Here is a 15,822-nt window from a genome sequence, read left to right as displayed (position 1 = left end):
ACTATTAAGGTAAAGAAGATTTTTGTTTACGTTGAACACTTATTGGTTATGTTTATGTATGTCATTAAAAGTAAAATATGTGTGAAGAAAAGAAAAAAGTGTGCATTGTAGTCCTGGGGGACATAGGGCGAAGCCCTAGAATGCAGTATCATGCGCTGTCCTTAGGCGAAAAGGGACACAAAGTTGATATACTGGGTTACGGAGAAACAGACCCCATGGATGCAATTAAAGAAGCCCCATCTATATACTACCACTACCTGGCACCTATGCCCCACATTCCTATTAAACTCGTAAATTATGCATTTAAAACCATATTCCAAGCGTTGAATTTGTTGTTCCTGCTGTGTTCTATTAGAACACCCCATGTTTTAATGGTTCAAAACCCCCCTGCAATTCCCAGCCTGTTTGTTTGTTGGCTGTTTTGCAAGTAAGTATTCTCACCAATACTGTAAGATGTGGGTTATTTGCAACAGTTTTGAAGTTATTTTTGCATAAATTAAAACTACGTATATAGATTTGGAGCAAGTACGAATTAGTCTTCTATTTTGCAATTCTTTGGAATTATGTTCTTTGTGGGGCAAGATCGGATAAAGCAATTCTCGCTGGTTTGCCAATCAGCTCCAATTCACCTCAATTTTTATTTTATATGTGAAACTAATGATTTGTAGTAAATTAATTAGTATGGCTGAATTTTCCAAAATGAATTCTTGAATTCTGAATTTTCCAAATTTTCCAAATTCACTTCCTTTCAGACAAGTTCGATGATTTTAGATTAGCATTGTGCACACTTAGTAGGTGCACAGTTTTTATTTTATCGTAATTTTGGTTTGTTTTGTCAATAGGAATTCTAGGTCCATCTATAGCCCTCAATGCATTTTGCAATTTACCGCGATAATATTATTTATACATCCTGCTCCCTAACTAGTTTTTTGTTCTTTCGATTGATCTGGCAAGTGACCCACTTTTGAACATGAAGATGGAAAAGTTGGTTTAAAAATTGTTTGTACTTACGGTCGCACTTAACTTATACACTTGCACGTCGTCGATATGCGATTTTATCCATGGAAGACAAATTTACACGTATTGAATATTGTTGTAAGAAACCGCAGTTTACATTACCTACAAAGGCATTTTTTTCAGAATTGTTAGGGCCAAATTGGTTATAGACTGGCATAATTATGCCCATACAATTATGGCATTAAGCTTACCGAAAGGGCACATACTGGTGAAAATCACCAAAAAATGTGAGGCCTATATTGGTGCTCAAGCAGATTATAATTTCTGCGTTACGAATGAAATGCGGAAAGATCTCGCCAACAATTGGAATATCAAGTAACTATATGTTTCTAGAATATAGCACAGAAGAAAACGCGCACATTTCTAGAGCAGTAACTCTTTACGACAAACCACCCGCAATGTTTAAGCCAATTTCGTTGAAAGAAAAGCATGAATTTCTGATGAAAATGAGCCAAATGTACGATGCATTTTTGGGCGATGGTGGGTCGACAATTCTCACGAAAGAGGAGCATGGGAATGTAGAATTAAAGCCCAAAAGGCCAGCTTTTATTGTCTCGAGTACCAGCTGGACTGAAGACGAAGACTTTTCAATTTTGTTTAAAGCACTGCAAGGTGAGGTGAAGCGTGTAAGTAACTAACTGGTAAAAAATGTACGAGTCGACGCAATTTTGCAGACTATGAAGATCAGCACACAAATGAAAATCCACGAAATCTTCCAACTTTAATTTGTGCTATAACAGGAAAAGGGCACTTGAAAGAGTACTACTGTACAAAAATCCATGAGCAGAATTGGAGACATGTAACAGTGATTACTCCTTGGTTGGAGGCTTCAGACTACCCTTTAATGCTAGGTATTCTTATTGATTTGACACTAAAATTGGGCTAAGCTTCGGTATCCGGAAGAATCGATGTATTTTTAGTGTCTGGCAATTCGGTCGGATTGATATAAATGGCGGTTAAAAACTAGATAGTACAGAAAAATTATTCTCACCCAAAATTAAGATATTTTACAGGCCTGCGGTTTAATTACAGAAATAAGTACATCAACAAGTTGCGAAAATAATGAGCCTCAAAATATTCATCTTTTACCTCAAACTTACTCAGGATTATTAAAAAAAGCGTTATCAGTTTTACGCTGGTTATCAGATCGGATGGTTTTAATTTGAAAGCATTTCCCTCGTTAAATGGTTTGCTCAAACGCTTTGGAGAGAATCACCTCTGAAGATGCAATAAATATTATTCCCTAAAGTCGTAAGTCCGAAAAACTCACCAGATTCAAGCAATGACTCCGATAGCCCACTCTTTTGAATGAAACATTACTAGATATTATGCCATGATCTGGTCGAAGATTAGACAAGTTATTAAACACTTTTTAGCTTCTGCCGATTTAGGAATCTGCCTTCACACAAGCTCTAGCGGCTTGGATCTCCCAATGAAAGTAGTGGATATGTTTGGATGCTGTTTGCCAGTCTTGGCCTATGATTTCAATTGGTAAAACACATGTAATTAACACATGTTTGTATATTACCACAAATGATTTGCAGTTTATATGAACTGGTTGAAGATGGCAAGAATAGCTACACTTTCAAATCTTCAGAAGAACTCTCTGGGAAGCTGTTAAATTGGTTCGAAAATTTTCCGAATAATGACGAACAGAAACTGATTGAAACTCAGTTTAAGAATGAACTGAGTTCGTTCCAAACGCTGAGGTGGAGTGAAAATTGGAATAAGACTGCCTATTCAGTTTTTCAGTAACACTGTATTAAGAACTAATAAATGATCTACATGATTGTTCATAATAACTAGTTGGGCTTGATTTCACTCTCATATATAATTTTGGCAAGTGTTTCATATTCAGATAATTTCCTCTTCTTAGCCCATGGTTTATACAAGCCGTTATAAGCTATGACACCAGCTATTATAAAGCAAGCACCTGAGAACAACAGTACATTGGGATTTCCCTTTTTCGACTTGGTCCAAGCTTGGTACTTTGCTCCAAACATCTTAGCTAGGATTCTTTAGTAATTTCAGGCTGTTGTGCTTTTGCAGTATTTTTATTTACTGAATCAAATGCGTTTTTGACTGTGGGTCTCCAAATGTAGATACCTCCCCCAATGCCGAAAAATAGTGCTATTCCTAGTTCTGGACCAGATAAATTAAAGAATCGTGAAATTCTCATTATAGGACATTCTCGATAAACAGAAACATAACCCAATTGTGTTACGAAATGAAACACAAGATAAAGACAAGTATGAAACCACAGATCACAGAGGTTATCTACTCTGTAATCTGTGTTATGAAACAGACGTCAATGTGTCAATAAATAAATTCTATGCACAAGCAATGACGTCTTATGCGAATGTGCGTGTGTGTTTTATACCTTCTATAATAACATTAATTAAACATTTATACTTTTTTATATTTTACATTTACACATAAAATGCAGCCAAGCAACCGCAAATACATTCCGCTTTAATTGAATGAAAGTCCACAATAATAGGAATTAAACAAAACTTGATGAGGAGCTGGTCAAGCCACTGCCTATTTTCGAATATAACACATTTTCAAAAGTAACCAGGTAAACACTCCTATAAATTATATATGTAATGTGGTGGCGTAAAAGTATAATATATTTACCAAAAAATACAAAAAGCAAGGGTCATCAAGCCCTAAATAATTCACACCACTAAAAACTTAAAACTTCTAGTCCTAAAGTTAAAAATGTATTAAAATCGTATTCTAACATCGCTATAGCACTCATACAAAAACAGAAAGTTTTAGTTATATAAGAACCTAACTTTGGTAATGAATTTGAAAAGCTGATAGAAAATAATGGGTGAATACAGGTTTTGAACAGAAGACGATGTTCTTAGTCTGCGTCTTCGAATTCATCATCATCATTCCCATTCTGAGCATAAGTGCCATCAACTGAATGTTCTTCCAATCTTCTAGCGATATCATCAATGTCTAAAACAAAATTAATTATTAAACACCTTCTTTTGAAATGTTGTACAATTGCGACTGATAAATGTGATTATGAACACAAACCTGCATCACCTGCACCCCTATCTTGAATAACATAATGACCTTCTTCTAACTCGTCTTCCGCATCAGCGTAAAGATTATCATCATCATCATCAATGTCTTCAGGGTCCGGGTTCAATTCCTTTAAGGAAATATCAATACATATTAATATCAGCGTTTCTCGACAGGAAACATGGGATGATCGAGCTTCGGATTTTGTGAATGAGCTTTACGGACGAGCTGAACTAAATCGCAACAATGCAAATCCGCAGTTGAGAAAATTTAAAACGAAATTTTTGAACACAATTGTTAATAACATGTAGTTATTATCGCTTTTATCCTCAATACACGCATATCTTCGGAACATTCAACCAAGCAAAATCATTGAAATATACAGGAAGAAGATATTTAAATATGAACGTACCACCACTAGGAATATGATCAAAAGTTATAAACGTTTATATCCGGTAAATAAGTTTAACTTGGTGGATGATTGCTATTAGCCACACTCTATGTATATCCTTTTTTTATCTCTCCTACCTTTGAATTCCACCAGGGTTCATGCTTAAAATTCTTATATTTATCCAATTTGTAGAATGACCTAATAGTATTGTTTAAGCTAATTCGTTTCTGGGCATTTGAAAATTAATTAGAATAAGAAAACTTTTTGTGGCACGTTTTCATATTTCCATCACCATTTTATTAATTAATGTTTTCCTTCTCCAAAGAACCAACCAAACCAATGCCAATTTGTATTGAACCTACACCAACTTCTAAGCAGACAATTTAAAATCTCTGCCCCAAAGAAAAATGAATGAACTAATATTATTGTTTAAGCAAATAAATGGCTAAAATATATTCAAATAACACCTACCTGACAAACTTTGATAGCTTCATAAATATTAACTATACTGGCATTATCATCGTCTTCGTAGGGCACCAGGATTAATTCACTGCTCTCATTTTCTGATTCTGCATCACTGTCGCTGTCCTCATCTTGTTGAGGGGGCTGGTCTCCTGAAATGTTCAACTTGCAGTTATTTCAAGCAGAATACCTACAGACCTTAACTTTCTGCCTAGATCTTTTATGTAAATAACTAGAAAGTAATAAAAGCAGTTCCAAATGAGCTTACCTGGCATGTAAAACCTGCCATCTAAACTAATATAGACACAGTCACTAGAAAACACAGTGTTATCCCTTGATATGGCATGCAAGGATATGTTGGTGTAGGGGATGGAAAAACCAATACTATCCTTTTCCTGCCAGCATAGTGTACTGGAAAACAAACTCTGAGCTATATTTTAATTCATAAAAAATTGTTAGTGTTTATAGTTACCTTTCACTAACAAAGAGTGTTCCTAAACCCAAGTCCTTTTTATCCAGAACTGCTCGGATGTTCCTCCTTTCGTATCTGATGTTGGACGAAGGGTATCTGAAGGAATTTACTAAAACCATTTTGCCTGGAAGTGATGTTGATCAGTTATTTTAATGTTTGTGCTCTAAAATACCGGAACAATTATTTTGTTGACAAATGGTCAAGTAGCAGAGTAAATTTTGACTGCCTACGGTCACTCCGACACGTAAACCTAATTAGTGCCTTGAGGTGTGATAGAGTTTGTGTTCAATACTCTCACATTATCTTAAGAACAAAGCAAAATCGATGGAAATATACAAAAAAGGACTAAAACAATAGATTTTGCTTGAAAAACTAGATGGTAATCCAAGAAACAATGTGTAAAGATCCGCTATGGCGCAGCCCGAGTTAAATAGTTGACAAAAGTCATGGAAATACACAGTGTGCTTGATTTATACGCTTCCACTACAGTCAGTTTGATTTCATTGAAAATAGGTAAGTATAATGTTAATAATTTACAATATAATTAGAAAAAATTATGTTAAAATTAATCTACGTAAGATCCAGTTTGACACAGATTTATAGCAGGCCGACGATTTGGTCCTATTCAAAGCTCAATAATACGTTTAGAGGCGTTTAATTTTTCAGATTCCTACTTGCAACATTATTTGAAATACAATTAAAAATTTTAAGAAAATTAGTATTGATTTTTTAAATTGTTTTCTAAACTACCACATTAAACGCTTATCAACTATAATAAAATAAACTTTATTAACTTTAATACATGGGCAAGACTATTATTTGAGTCGGCAGCAGCTAAGGATTAAAATAAGTATACGTGCAATATTTATTTGAGAATTTCTACACCAGAAATTTCTGTGCGTGAAAGCTGGGCAATGTGAGAATTTTTTACATAAACTGTGTTTAAAGAGATTTAACAAATTATTGTATTGAATATTTAAGCCCTGTGTGTCAGTTCTGTGTTGTACAGTATAAAGTATATACATATTAAGTGATATAAAAACATTTCACCCAAACATCTTTTAGAATTATCTCTTTTTAGAAATTAAACGTTATACGGGTAAATTTCTCCTAGTTTTGGATCTAGATTATTTTCGATTGCTGCGAGTGATCAATTTCTTTTCCATCAGTTATACGTGCGTGTCTGCAAAAATATTAGATAAATTAAGAGAGTGAGTCTGTCTCTCTTTCCTTGTCTAAGAAGTGAATAGGCGACTTATGTGACCACCCTATAGATATATACCTAAAGTTTCGACTGGTGTCAATTGTCGAATGTCTCCGAAATGACATGCGCACAGGGGCATTTCTCATGTGGTTAAATTCACACAATGAGCTACATAAAGGTGCATCCGAAACGATTTATTTCTGCATGGTCCGTTAAACTATATTGTGAAGTATTGCTGATTGATAAAAACAGTAAGTTCTCTTAATACCTAATCAATTAAATCTCTTCGACTACAACTAGATATCTATCAATAGCCCATTAAGTTTGACCCTACATAGAAGTCAGAAAAAATGACAGCAATTTGATAGGGCAAAAAGGTAGTTTGAAGCCTTCGAACACGCTTTTCTGCCATATTAGTTGGTATTAGGGTTTAATAGATTTACCGTTAACACTTTCAACCAAAATTCAAAGTGTATGTATTATAATTTACTAGTGTTTTCCATTGCAGGGCCAACAGTAGATTACACAGCAGATGAAACGGTGTATTTGTGTATTAGAAACATTGTGTATCAATAATGTTATAAGATACAATGATATCAAATAACATTTCTGTGTATAAGTTGAAGTCATCTAAAAGCTATAGGGACGTTCCAGAAACAGAAGGCCTAAATTCAGATGAAAGTGGAGATCATGAGGTGCTGAACAGGTATTCAAACTATACCAGGGACAGAGGCTATAGGAGCACTGGTTAGTGGTTTTTATAATAATTTATTGGTTTATCAAGTTACTGTTTTATTAAAAGCCGAATTCCATAGTTTTACCACATTCAGGTTAAGCACTAATAGTAACACCACTAACATGCCATCTCTCACATAAATCAAACTAATAAACGTGGTATTGTGTTTCGATGCTTGTTTAGGTAAATTTTTTAGTTGCAGTGAATATTTAACCCAGATTAATTTTTCCACCACGATTTTTAGCGATGCTAACATGCTCAGTCTTTATGATTTTTAAATGATCTGAACATGAAACACTATCAAGTGGAAATTGGAGATCAACAGGAGTTTGCTAAACAATAATAAAAATTGAAAAAAAATTGTTCAATGAACTTGATTCTGTTGAATGATCATACTGTTTATTTCCATGTATGTGCAAGATGGTTTAACCAACAGCAACACTCGAATGGATATTCGGTAGCATTATAAATTCGGCAATCTGCAAAATGCCTAGGCATTCTTTATCTTCAGCATCTTTACCAATGACAAATAAAAGACAATATGAAGTAACATACAACGTTTAGGTATTCAAGAAATGATGCGGTGAAAATATTTAATTATCATTTTAATCATAGCTAAAGAAGAGATTCTAATGCAAAGAAATGTGTACTTACGTATGTAATTATCCATTTCAACAGCATTCTGGGTTTATGCAGTATTAGAACTCTTTGATTATTTCTTTAAATATTCGTTTATCGACAATTGATCATCTGAATCTAAACTGCTCAAGCAAATAAACGTGCCACTGCCAAAACGCCCTAACTTTAGAACATGATAAATTCTGTCTACTGCGAGCTATTTGATTTATGTTTGAAGTGTTCGGTAGTACAATTCTTTTTCTATCGGTACGTGTTTTTACAAAAAATTAGTTCTTCAGATAAGATTTTTACAGGGTGGCAAATAAAGCAATGCAACACTTCTGAAAGTTTGGCATGCTTCCAATTGAGCAAAAAAATTTGTTTCTTGCAGTTCAACATCAAAGGCATATAAAGATAAACCTAAAATCTCTAAACGTTGTTTGGCTTTGTCTAATAGTTAGGTCCAAGTTACGCATTTAATACGGTGTATTAAAAATTTTAAAATTCCGGCTACTTCCAGGAATGTTCGAAAAACACTGAAATTTGCTCAAACAATGAAAACAAATTCTGAACTTATTGGGCAAGCTATTTTAAAATAATTGTCACATTATTACATCCCTTTTTCATTCTCTACAAGATTACATTATTAGACCGGAAATTCAATGTTTCGTTTTCGGCCCACCATTATCAACTTTTCATGAATTCTGCGGGTCGCAATAATGTTATTACATTTTTCTCAAATACTATCCGTTTCTTCGCAATGTCATTATCAATTTATTATCAAAAACTGCAAGAACGACCTTGATTTTAAATTATTTATATTTAGATAAGTTTAAGACTACGATCTAATAGAACTCCTATAATTAATAAGCTAACATTAAAGAAACATCCAAGATGAATTTAGTAACGAAGCTATTTATTTTTGTATCAAATCAAATAATGACAAATTTTACAAGTATACTTTTTGTTTATTTCCTGTGGATACGTTTTGCAACGCAAGGCGCTGGTCAATTGAAGGGGCATTTTATAAATTTTAATACAGTATTTGTTAATTTATTTTATAAATTGCATACAAAATATATTCCAATAAAGAGTTTAATTGTATGACTCGTACCAACAATTAATTTTAATTTAGGGTCGTACTTATAGTTTTTGATGATATATAGATATTATCTCATAGAGTCTCATAAATAACAGATAACTAGTCCGTAGAATTTACAAATAGTCCATGTCCATACAGGTCCTTATTAAACAAAATTATATAGGAAGAATATGAATTCCAAATCTGTTTGGTAAAGAATAAAAAAGTGTTGTAATAATGTGGTGTTGCTGATCGAGACACGACCTTACATTTTTCGCGCGTAACAATGATCTAATGAAATCATTCCAGCTACTAAATAAAAATTTTTGCAGTATAAAAACAGTTTTTGTACTAAAAAATTTACTACCGTCTCTGGCAGCACATGCAATTACTTCATAAAAAGTTCTACTTATGAATACCTAGAAAATTTTATTAATATCGATTGTGAAATAATTACAATATTACAAATCGCGTGATTTTTTGGAAGAACTTTGACTGCCAATAGCAGATAAGTAAAGCATTTTTTTGAAATACAAGTTTGTTCACATCGACTAGCATTTTGATTATATGTTTACTGAATATTTTCTATTAACATTTTTGCATTAATGCATGTTTCATAATTGATTGACAATTATTTAGACAATAAACAATAATTAAACATCATACAAAAATTTTATCGTTTCCAGTACGACTGGAAATAAACTTCAAAAAGTTAATATTGTTTCAAGTCTTTCAAAGGCTTTCTGGCACGCATTCAGCTGTAAACGTTCGCTCATAGATTTTTCAAGATTTGTGTTCAAATCATTTCAAAATGACACTTTACGTTTTTAATTATCGAGTGGAAAGTTTTGCACCTCCCTGTTTGATACTTGATTTAGATTCTCACATTTTATGCATCTTTTGCCTCCTTCACACTTTTCCAAGTCACGAAGTTTGCTTTAAGAACAATCCTTTACTACAAGGAAAAAAAGTTGCACTGTAAATAAATGCCAATTCTTTAACTGCAGGTACTAGCAGACCACGCACTAGATCTACAGAATTTAGATCTGCTAGATTGCCTGTTAATAACAGATCCGGATTTCGGGGTCGCCGGGGAGATGTCTCAAGACGAAATGATAGAGATTATTCTGACAATTACTACAGTGGCCGAAAATATGAAAACACTCGGCATGATGCCTCTGGAGGTAAGGCTAGCTTTTAGAATATATTCTTTTTCAGTATAAAATACTACGAATGTCTTTATTTAAGGGTTTCGTGGCAAGTTTTACGAGCCTGAAAAGAAGTCTGACATCAAGCTCAACCTTCCAGAGGATACAAGAATATCCAAACTCTTGAGAAGACTTAACACCGAAGTGAACCCGGATAACTCCTTACAGATATCTAAGAAACTATTAGAGGTCTTGTTATTACCAGACAATGCAGCATATGTAAGAAAAGCATTTCATATATTAGGAGAATCGATGTACGATATTCTCCAAGTATCTCCTGGGCTATTAGCCAAACAACAATCTGCAAGGGCTTTAGGTAGAATGGGCTATATAATGGGACAAGAGGGGGACTTCGAACGGTATCATACATGGCTTTTCACGAAAATTAATAACAGTCATGAAGAGATGCAAATTTTGTTAATGTCAACGTTAAAGGAAACATTCAAGATGGAATTGAAAAAACCGGTTCTCCAAGACCATATAGAAACGTTGATAAACAATCTTGTAAGCTCCATTGAAGTGACAGAGAATGCAGAGATTTTTAAAGGAATTTTAGAAATACTTGTCACTGTAGTGAACATGTATCCAGATGATTTTTATGATCAGTTTCGTGACACCATTGACTTGCTGTTCGGCTGGCACGTCGATCACAGCCAACCACTATCCAACACAGAATTTATTTCACGAAATATGCAGAAACTCTCGCATCACTTTAAATGCAACCTAGACTTTTCAGTACAATTGATAGATAATTTTTTGGAAGATATATCAAATTACAATGCTGAATTATCTTTGGATGATAATCTTGACCATGTGACCGTCCTGATTTTAGCCCTAAATACTGTTTTAAAATGCCTAGACACGAATTTGCATCCAACGAATAACAAATCCGTGACAGTCGATTTTATTGTTTCATGTTTAGGAACGATTATAAAAACGGTTACGGATGCGCTGGAATCTTTTCTACCAGAGAATCTTGTAATAGCTGGAAATGACTGCATATGCCAATTGCTACCTAACCTGGACACAAAATCCCAAGCTTTGAGCAACTCCGTTTATACTTTGTTGGATTTGGAGTTAGCGCTTATTAATGATTTTCAAGACAATACTACTGTTTCAATGTTGCTGTTCATTGCCAAAATCATAAGGGAATTGTCCGCTAATCTGCCTATAGAACTGATTGAAAAGCTAATTGGCCCAACCAGCAATATTGTCAAGCTGCGTTCATGTCCTTACACCAATATACAGAGCGCAGTGATTTGCGTTTACCAGGCGTTGCTGAATTTGAAAAATGTATCACTGCTTCAAGAAGCCTATAGATATGTGTTAGGAGATTTGGAACGATTTTACACACAGATAGTACCTAAATATGAACCAATTATAAAAAATAATCCCTTTTTAAATGAGAAGACCGGCCCAAATACTTTGGAAAAAGCAGATGATGCCGTCATGTTCCTGTTGAGATGTTTATCCCAGCTAGCAAACGCAAGTTCTATAATAGTTATGTGGGCATTGAAGCCCAGCATTTTAGAACTTGTCGGTGTAAATTTATTGCCATATGACGTAGTGTTAGCAAAAAAATCGCCGTGTGTTCAATACAGCTTGCTATATCTGTTATTTTCCCACTGCAAGTGTTACAATCATTTTGTATCGAACAGCAACTTGGTCACTAGCAAGCAAGATATTAACCGATTTGCTTTGACTGAAGGACTGAGTATAAATGACGTGCCGAATACTTCACCTAATTCTGGTAATTTTGCAATCATTTTGGACATCCTGCATAAATGTCTTCAAATTGAAACATACACGGAAGTAACCTTGCTTCTGCTACAATGGCTGAATGATATTCTGATTAATTCTGAATGCTACTTGGAAGCGTTTTATTTGCAAGATAAATTTTCCGCCATTACTGAGGTCTTGGTGAAATGCGGATACCATTTTAATGTACAAGTCATTGATGCAGTTTGTCAAAATCTTGAAAAACTCCTCAGCAATAAGCAACTGGCTTGGAGTAACGTTTTCTTGACCAGCGTCAGCGATTTGTGCAAATTGCACATGACTTCAAATAATCCAAACCTGTGTAATCGATATTCCAAACTATCAGCAAACATTCCATGGGACATAGCTATCGTCGAGTTCAACAAAGTAAATGTGATTAACACCTCAAGTCAAAAGTCTTGCAATTCGAAAGATTTTAACAGTTTCATGATTTACATGGCGCAAAATTTGCATTTGAATGGATCAGTGGTCGGAGAAATGTATCCAGAACAATTCAAAAAGTTTATGAATTATTTGTTAAAGAAAAACAACACTAGCGCTGAGCTTCTCGAAGAAATTTTCACAACCTGTTGGGCACAAGATTGTGAGTCTCAGATGAATATGGAGTTGTTTTACGACTTGACGGTCAATTCAAGGCAGGTGTTGACCAACTGGTGCACTTTAGAAGCTGCTCAATTTTGTGTAAACTACAAATTGCGCACCCCTTTAGGCAAACCGAATGAGACCTTTACAAAAATTGAATATGCGCTAAACCAGCTGGGAAATGATCTAGTTATGATGAAGAAAACTACAGATAGATTAAACGAGACAAACATCAATCGAGTTCGATTACTTTTGCAGTTCGTTGAACATTTGGAAAAATCTATTTTCAACGCATCGGAAGGTTGTGCGGTAGCTATGCCCCAACCAAGCAAAACTGTTAAATCATTTTTCATTGCAAACATGAATACTTGCAATGAATGGCTATTGAGAATCCGGATGGTAGTCATGCATATAGCTCTTCATTGTGGAGAAAGTAGTATTGCCCTTAAACACGGTCAATATATGTTAAAGGATCTGCTCAGTAAGGGAAAAGCTAATTCACAAGAGTTTGAAAGAGTTGCTATGTTTGTCACTCTAGCCCTTTTAAACCTGAAAGAGCCAGAGGCTTTGTATGGTTTTTACACTTGGTGTAAACTGCATACAGGTAAAAGATATACTTGGATCAAGTTTACTGCCGACCAAGCTTCCAAAAGATATGAAATAGCTGTTGAAGGTTACAAGAAAATCTTACAAGAAAGTCAAACGGAGAAAGAAGACAAGAAATTAGATCAAGATGTTTGCAATTTCATGCAGGACCAAATTGTCGTGTGTTACAAGGAATTGAACAACTGGATAGATTTGTTTCAATGGCACTCAAATGATAAGGAAACTACCGATGACAATGGTAAGAAATACTGGTTCCACACCACAGATTGGGAATGCAACAAGTGTCTTTTTAATTTGGAAGTGGATTATCACAGCATAAATTCTCTCGGCACTTGGAAAATAAAAGACGAAGAGTCCACTTGGAGTATTTATGAAAATTACACAACCACTGAAACAAACCTGTATAATTATGCCTTGAAACTGGCAACTGCTGGGGAAACTTTCGATGTGAATAAAATTGACAATAGTTTAAGTGTTATCCAGAAGAATATTCAAACACTGTTGCCGATAGCACCATCTGAATTTCTGCAAAACTATTCATTGCTCCAGTATGTTGCAGTAGGTCTGAAACATGTTGCTGCAGGCTTTCCGGCTCATACAGTATTCTTAGTGTCTGAACACTTTGAGAATGAAATTGAAAAGGTTGATACGTCGGTGCTCAAAAAGATTCTATGGTGGTCTGAATATTTCAGTAAAGTGCAGAACCAAGGTTTTAACATATTTTCCAGCAACTTAAGGCTAGACATTATCAAGCGAGCTAGAAAGGAGAAGAATTTGACGCTGGCTTCGCGACAACTGATGAAGTTTTTCAAAGACAAAGGATTCACATTTTCAAGCGATTATTTAAATCTAATCACACATAACGAGTTTCTGGAGAAATTCGCCGATTTTTCGATATACACATTAGATGTCGCCAGAGCAATGCCCGAATTGATTAAAATCTCATACCACAGTGAGGATACTCGTCCGATTGCCTTAAACTTATGCGCCTCGGTTTCAACCGCCATTTCAAAATACGCAGAACATTATGGCAGCATAGAACATCGGAAAATCAGCAGCAAAATCTTGCTGAAACTGGCTGGTTGGATGCAGTCTAACGAAAGTATTAACATAACGGAAATTAACAGTCCGTTGGGCAAGTTAATTATGGTTTTGCCCGAAATCGGCACAATAGAATCGACCGCTTCAAACATAATTCCACTGAATGAGATGGCCATTGGTAAACTTTTCCAGTTTGGCGCTCACCAGTGCCAGAGTATTGCAAAAAGCTGGAATGCATTTGGAACATGGTGTTACAAATGGGGTAAAAAGATTGTAGATCACAGTTCCAATATCAAGAACAATTTATCAGAAGAACATTGCTTGGAAATAAAAGCCCTGTTACCTTTTGAAACACCCGAGAATGATCTGAATCAAATATTTATGATTTTATCTCAGACTCGATCAGTAATTATTGGCGAAGAGGACATTGACTCCAATGAAATTAATACAACAGATATGATTCAGGCACAGCTGCAAAACGTGGGCGTTTTGGAAAATGCTACTGAAGAACAATTGAAAAACTTAGTGCAAATTTGGAAGAATACACAACAGAACATTTATAACTATTATGCCTTGAGTGCCGAAGCGTACTTCAAGTACCTGCACTTAGTGAAGAATTCCGAAAACGTTTCGAGGAGTAGCGAGTGCACGACTATCACCATAACCCTCCGACTCCTACGATTGATCGTTAAGTACGCTTTGGAGCTACAAAACATTTTAGAAGAAGGCTTACAAGCTACTCCAACTGAACCTTGGAAAGTTATCATTCCTCAGTTATTTTCAAGGCTCAATCATCCTGAAAGCTACGTCAGACACCGAGTATCCGATTTATTATGCCGTGTCGCCGAAGATGCTCCGCAATTAATTACGTTTCCAGCAGTTGTTGGCGCTTTGGAAGGAGGTCTCAAGTTTGACTTCAGTGAAATTAAGCTTCCAAAGGACTGCTTATCACAAAATAACGACGAAAATGAAGAAACCGATCTCGATAACGATGAGGATAATTTCGACAGTGAAAACGAAGGATGGACCAACAACACTCTTCAGATTTGCTTTAAAACTATGGTGGATACACTAAGTAAGCAAGATCCCGAAACGATTACCCAAGTTCAAACTTTGGTTAAGGAACTGAGAAGGATTACATTGCTTTGGGACGAATTATGGCTTGGGACGTTAGCACAACATCAGTCCGAGATTATTAAGAGGCAACATCAGTTGGAATATGAGATTGAGAAGGTAAAATTTTTGTTTATTCTTTTTCAAACTGACCCTATTTTGCAAAATATTAACTATTTACTTATGTACTTATGTATACGTTAACTACTATCACTTTGCATTTTAGATTTGCCCTTTTGTTTTGAAAGTAGGTTTTTACCAATTTGTGCGTTTCTCTGCCACAATACAGTTCATAAAAGATAGTGAATGATTTAAAAGCACTAATAAATAGATACCTTAGTGTTGTTAGTTTAAATAGCTATTTGAATTTATAATTAGATTCTTATTATGATTATTTTGCAGAGAAACGTTTAAATTTTTCCGTTTCTTTAAAACGTTGTATTTGTATCGTATGAAACCCTCTTGATCATCAATCA

At 34.9% G+C, this 15,822-nt stretch overlaps 3 protein-coding genes across 4 annotated transcripts in view; 2 read left to right on the top strand and 1 right to left on the bottom strand.

Moving 5' to 3' along the window:
• The first annotated feature begins 11 nt into the window (after positions 1-11).
• LOC109546989 (chitobiosyldiphosphodolichol beta-mannosyltransferase) lies at positions 12-2,819 on the top strand. Its single transcript, XM_019918188.2, has 6 exons — positions 12-427; positions 1,141-1,332; positions 1,385-1,629; positions 1,692-1,868; positions 2,394-2,508; positions 2,562-2,819. The coding sequence occupies exons 1-6, from the start codon at positions 78-80 to the stop codon at positions 2,770-2,772; spliced, it is 1,290 nt and encodes a 429-aa protein (XP_019773747.2). The 5' UTR covers positions 12-77; the 3' UTR covers positions 2,773-2,819.
• Positions 2,757-5,795, bottom strand: LOC109546992 (methylosome subunit pICln). Its single transcript, XM_019918191.2, has 5 exons — positions 5,379-5,795; positions 5,175-5,317; positions 4,916-5,058; positions 4,066-4,183; positions 2,757-3,984 (listed from the first exon to the last, which is right to left on the bottom strand). Exons 1-5 carry the CDS (start codon positions 5,495-5,497, stop codon positions 3,887-3,889), a joined length of 621 nt encoding a protein of 206 aa, XP_019773750.1. The 5' UTR covers positions 5,498-5,795; the 3' UTR covers positions 2,757-3,886.
• A 918-nt stretch (positions 5,796-6,713) lies between these two features.
• LOC109546993 (serine/threonine-protein kinase SMG1) overlaps positions 6,714-15,822 on the top strand; it is a 38,380-nt gene continuing 29,271 nt past the window's right edge. For both annotated transcript variants that reach the window (XM_019918193.2, XM_019918192.2), the window contains exons 1-4: positions 6,714-6,833; positions 7,091-7,329; positions 10,025-10,201; positions 10,266-15,466. In XM_019918193.2, coding sequence (XP_019773752.1) covers positions 7,173-7,329; positions 10,025-10,201; positions 10,266-15,466 — 5,535 coding nt within the window. In that variant the 5' untranslated portion in view covers positions 6,714-6,833; positions 7,091-7,172. The remainder of the gene's footprint in view (positions 6,834-7,090; positions 7,330-10,024; positions 10,202-10,265; positions 15,467-15,822) is intronic.

Source organism: Dendroctonus ponderosae, unplaced genomic scaffold (genome assembly GCF_020466585.1).
Source record: "Dendroctonus ponderosae isolate FM_Combo_2020 unplaced genomic scaffold, Dpon_F_20191213v2 Dpon_F_20191213_8, whole genome shotgun sequence".
In the NCBI taxonomy this organism is placed as follows: domain Eukaryota; kingdom Metazoa; phylum Arthropoda; class Insecta; order Coleoptera; family Curculionidae; genus Dendroctonus; species Dendroctonus ponderosae.
This window is presented reverse-complemented; position numbering and strand designations above follow the sequence as displayed.

Bases quoted from the DNA above. Each gene is read 5' to 3' on its own strand.
- LOC109546989 (XM_019918188.2), top strand. From the start codon at position 78: ATGTGTGAAGAAAAGAAAAAAGTGTGCATTGTAGTCCTGGGGGACATA. The intron at 1,333-1,384 runs GTAACTATATGT...GCACATTTCTAG, and splicing joins GCCAACAATTGGAATATCAA to AGCAGTAACTCTTTACGACA. The intron at 1,630-1,691 runs GTGAGGTGAAGC...GCAATTTTGCAG, and splicing joins TTTGTTTAAAGCACTGCAAG to ACTATGAAGATCAGCACACA.
- LOC109546992 (XM_019918191.2), bottom strand. From the start codon at position 5,497: ATGGTTTTAGTAAATTCCTTCAGATACCCTTCGTCCAACATCAGATAC. The intron at 5,059-5,174 runs GTAAGCTCATTT...TGAACATTTCAG, and splicing joins TGGCAGGTTTTACATGCCAG to GAGACCAGCCCCCTCAACAA. The intron at 3,985-4,065 runs GTTTGTGTTCAT...ATTTTGTTTTAG, and splicing joins TAGGGGTGCAGGTGATGCAG to ACATTGATGATATCGCTAGA.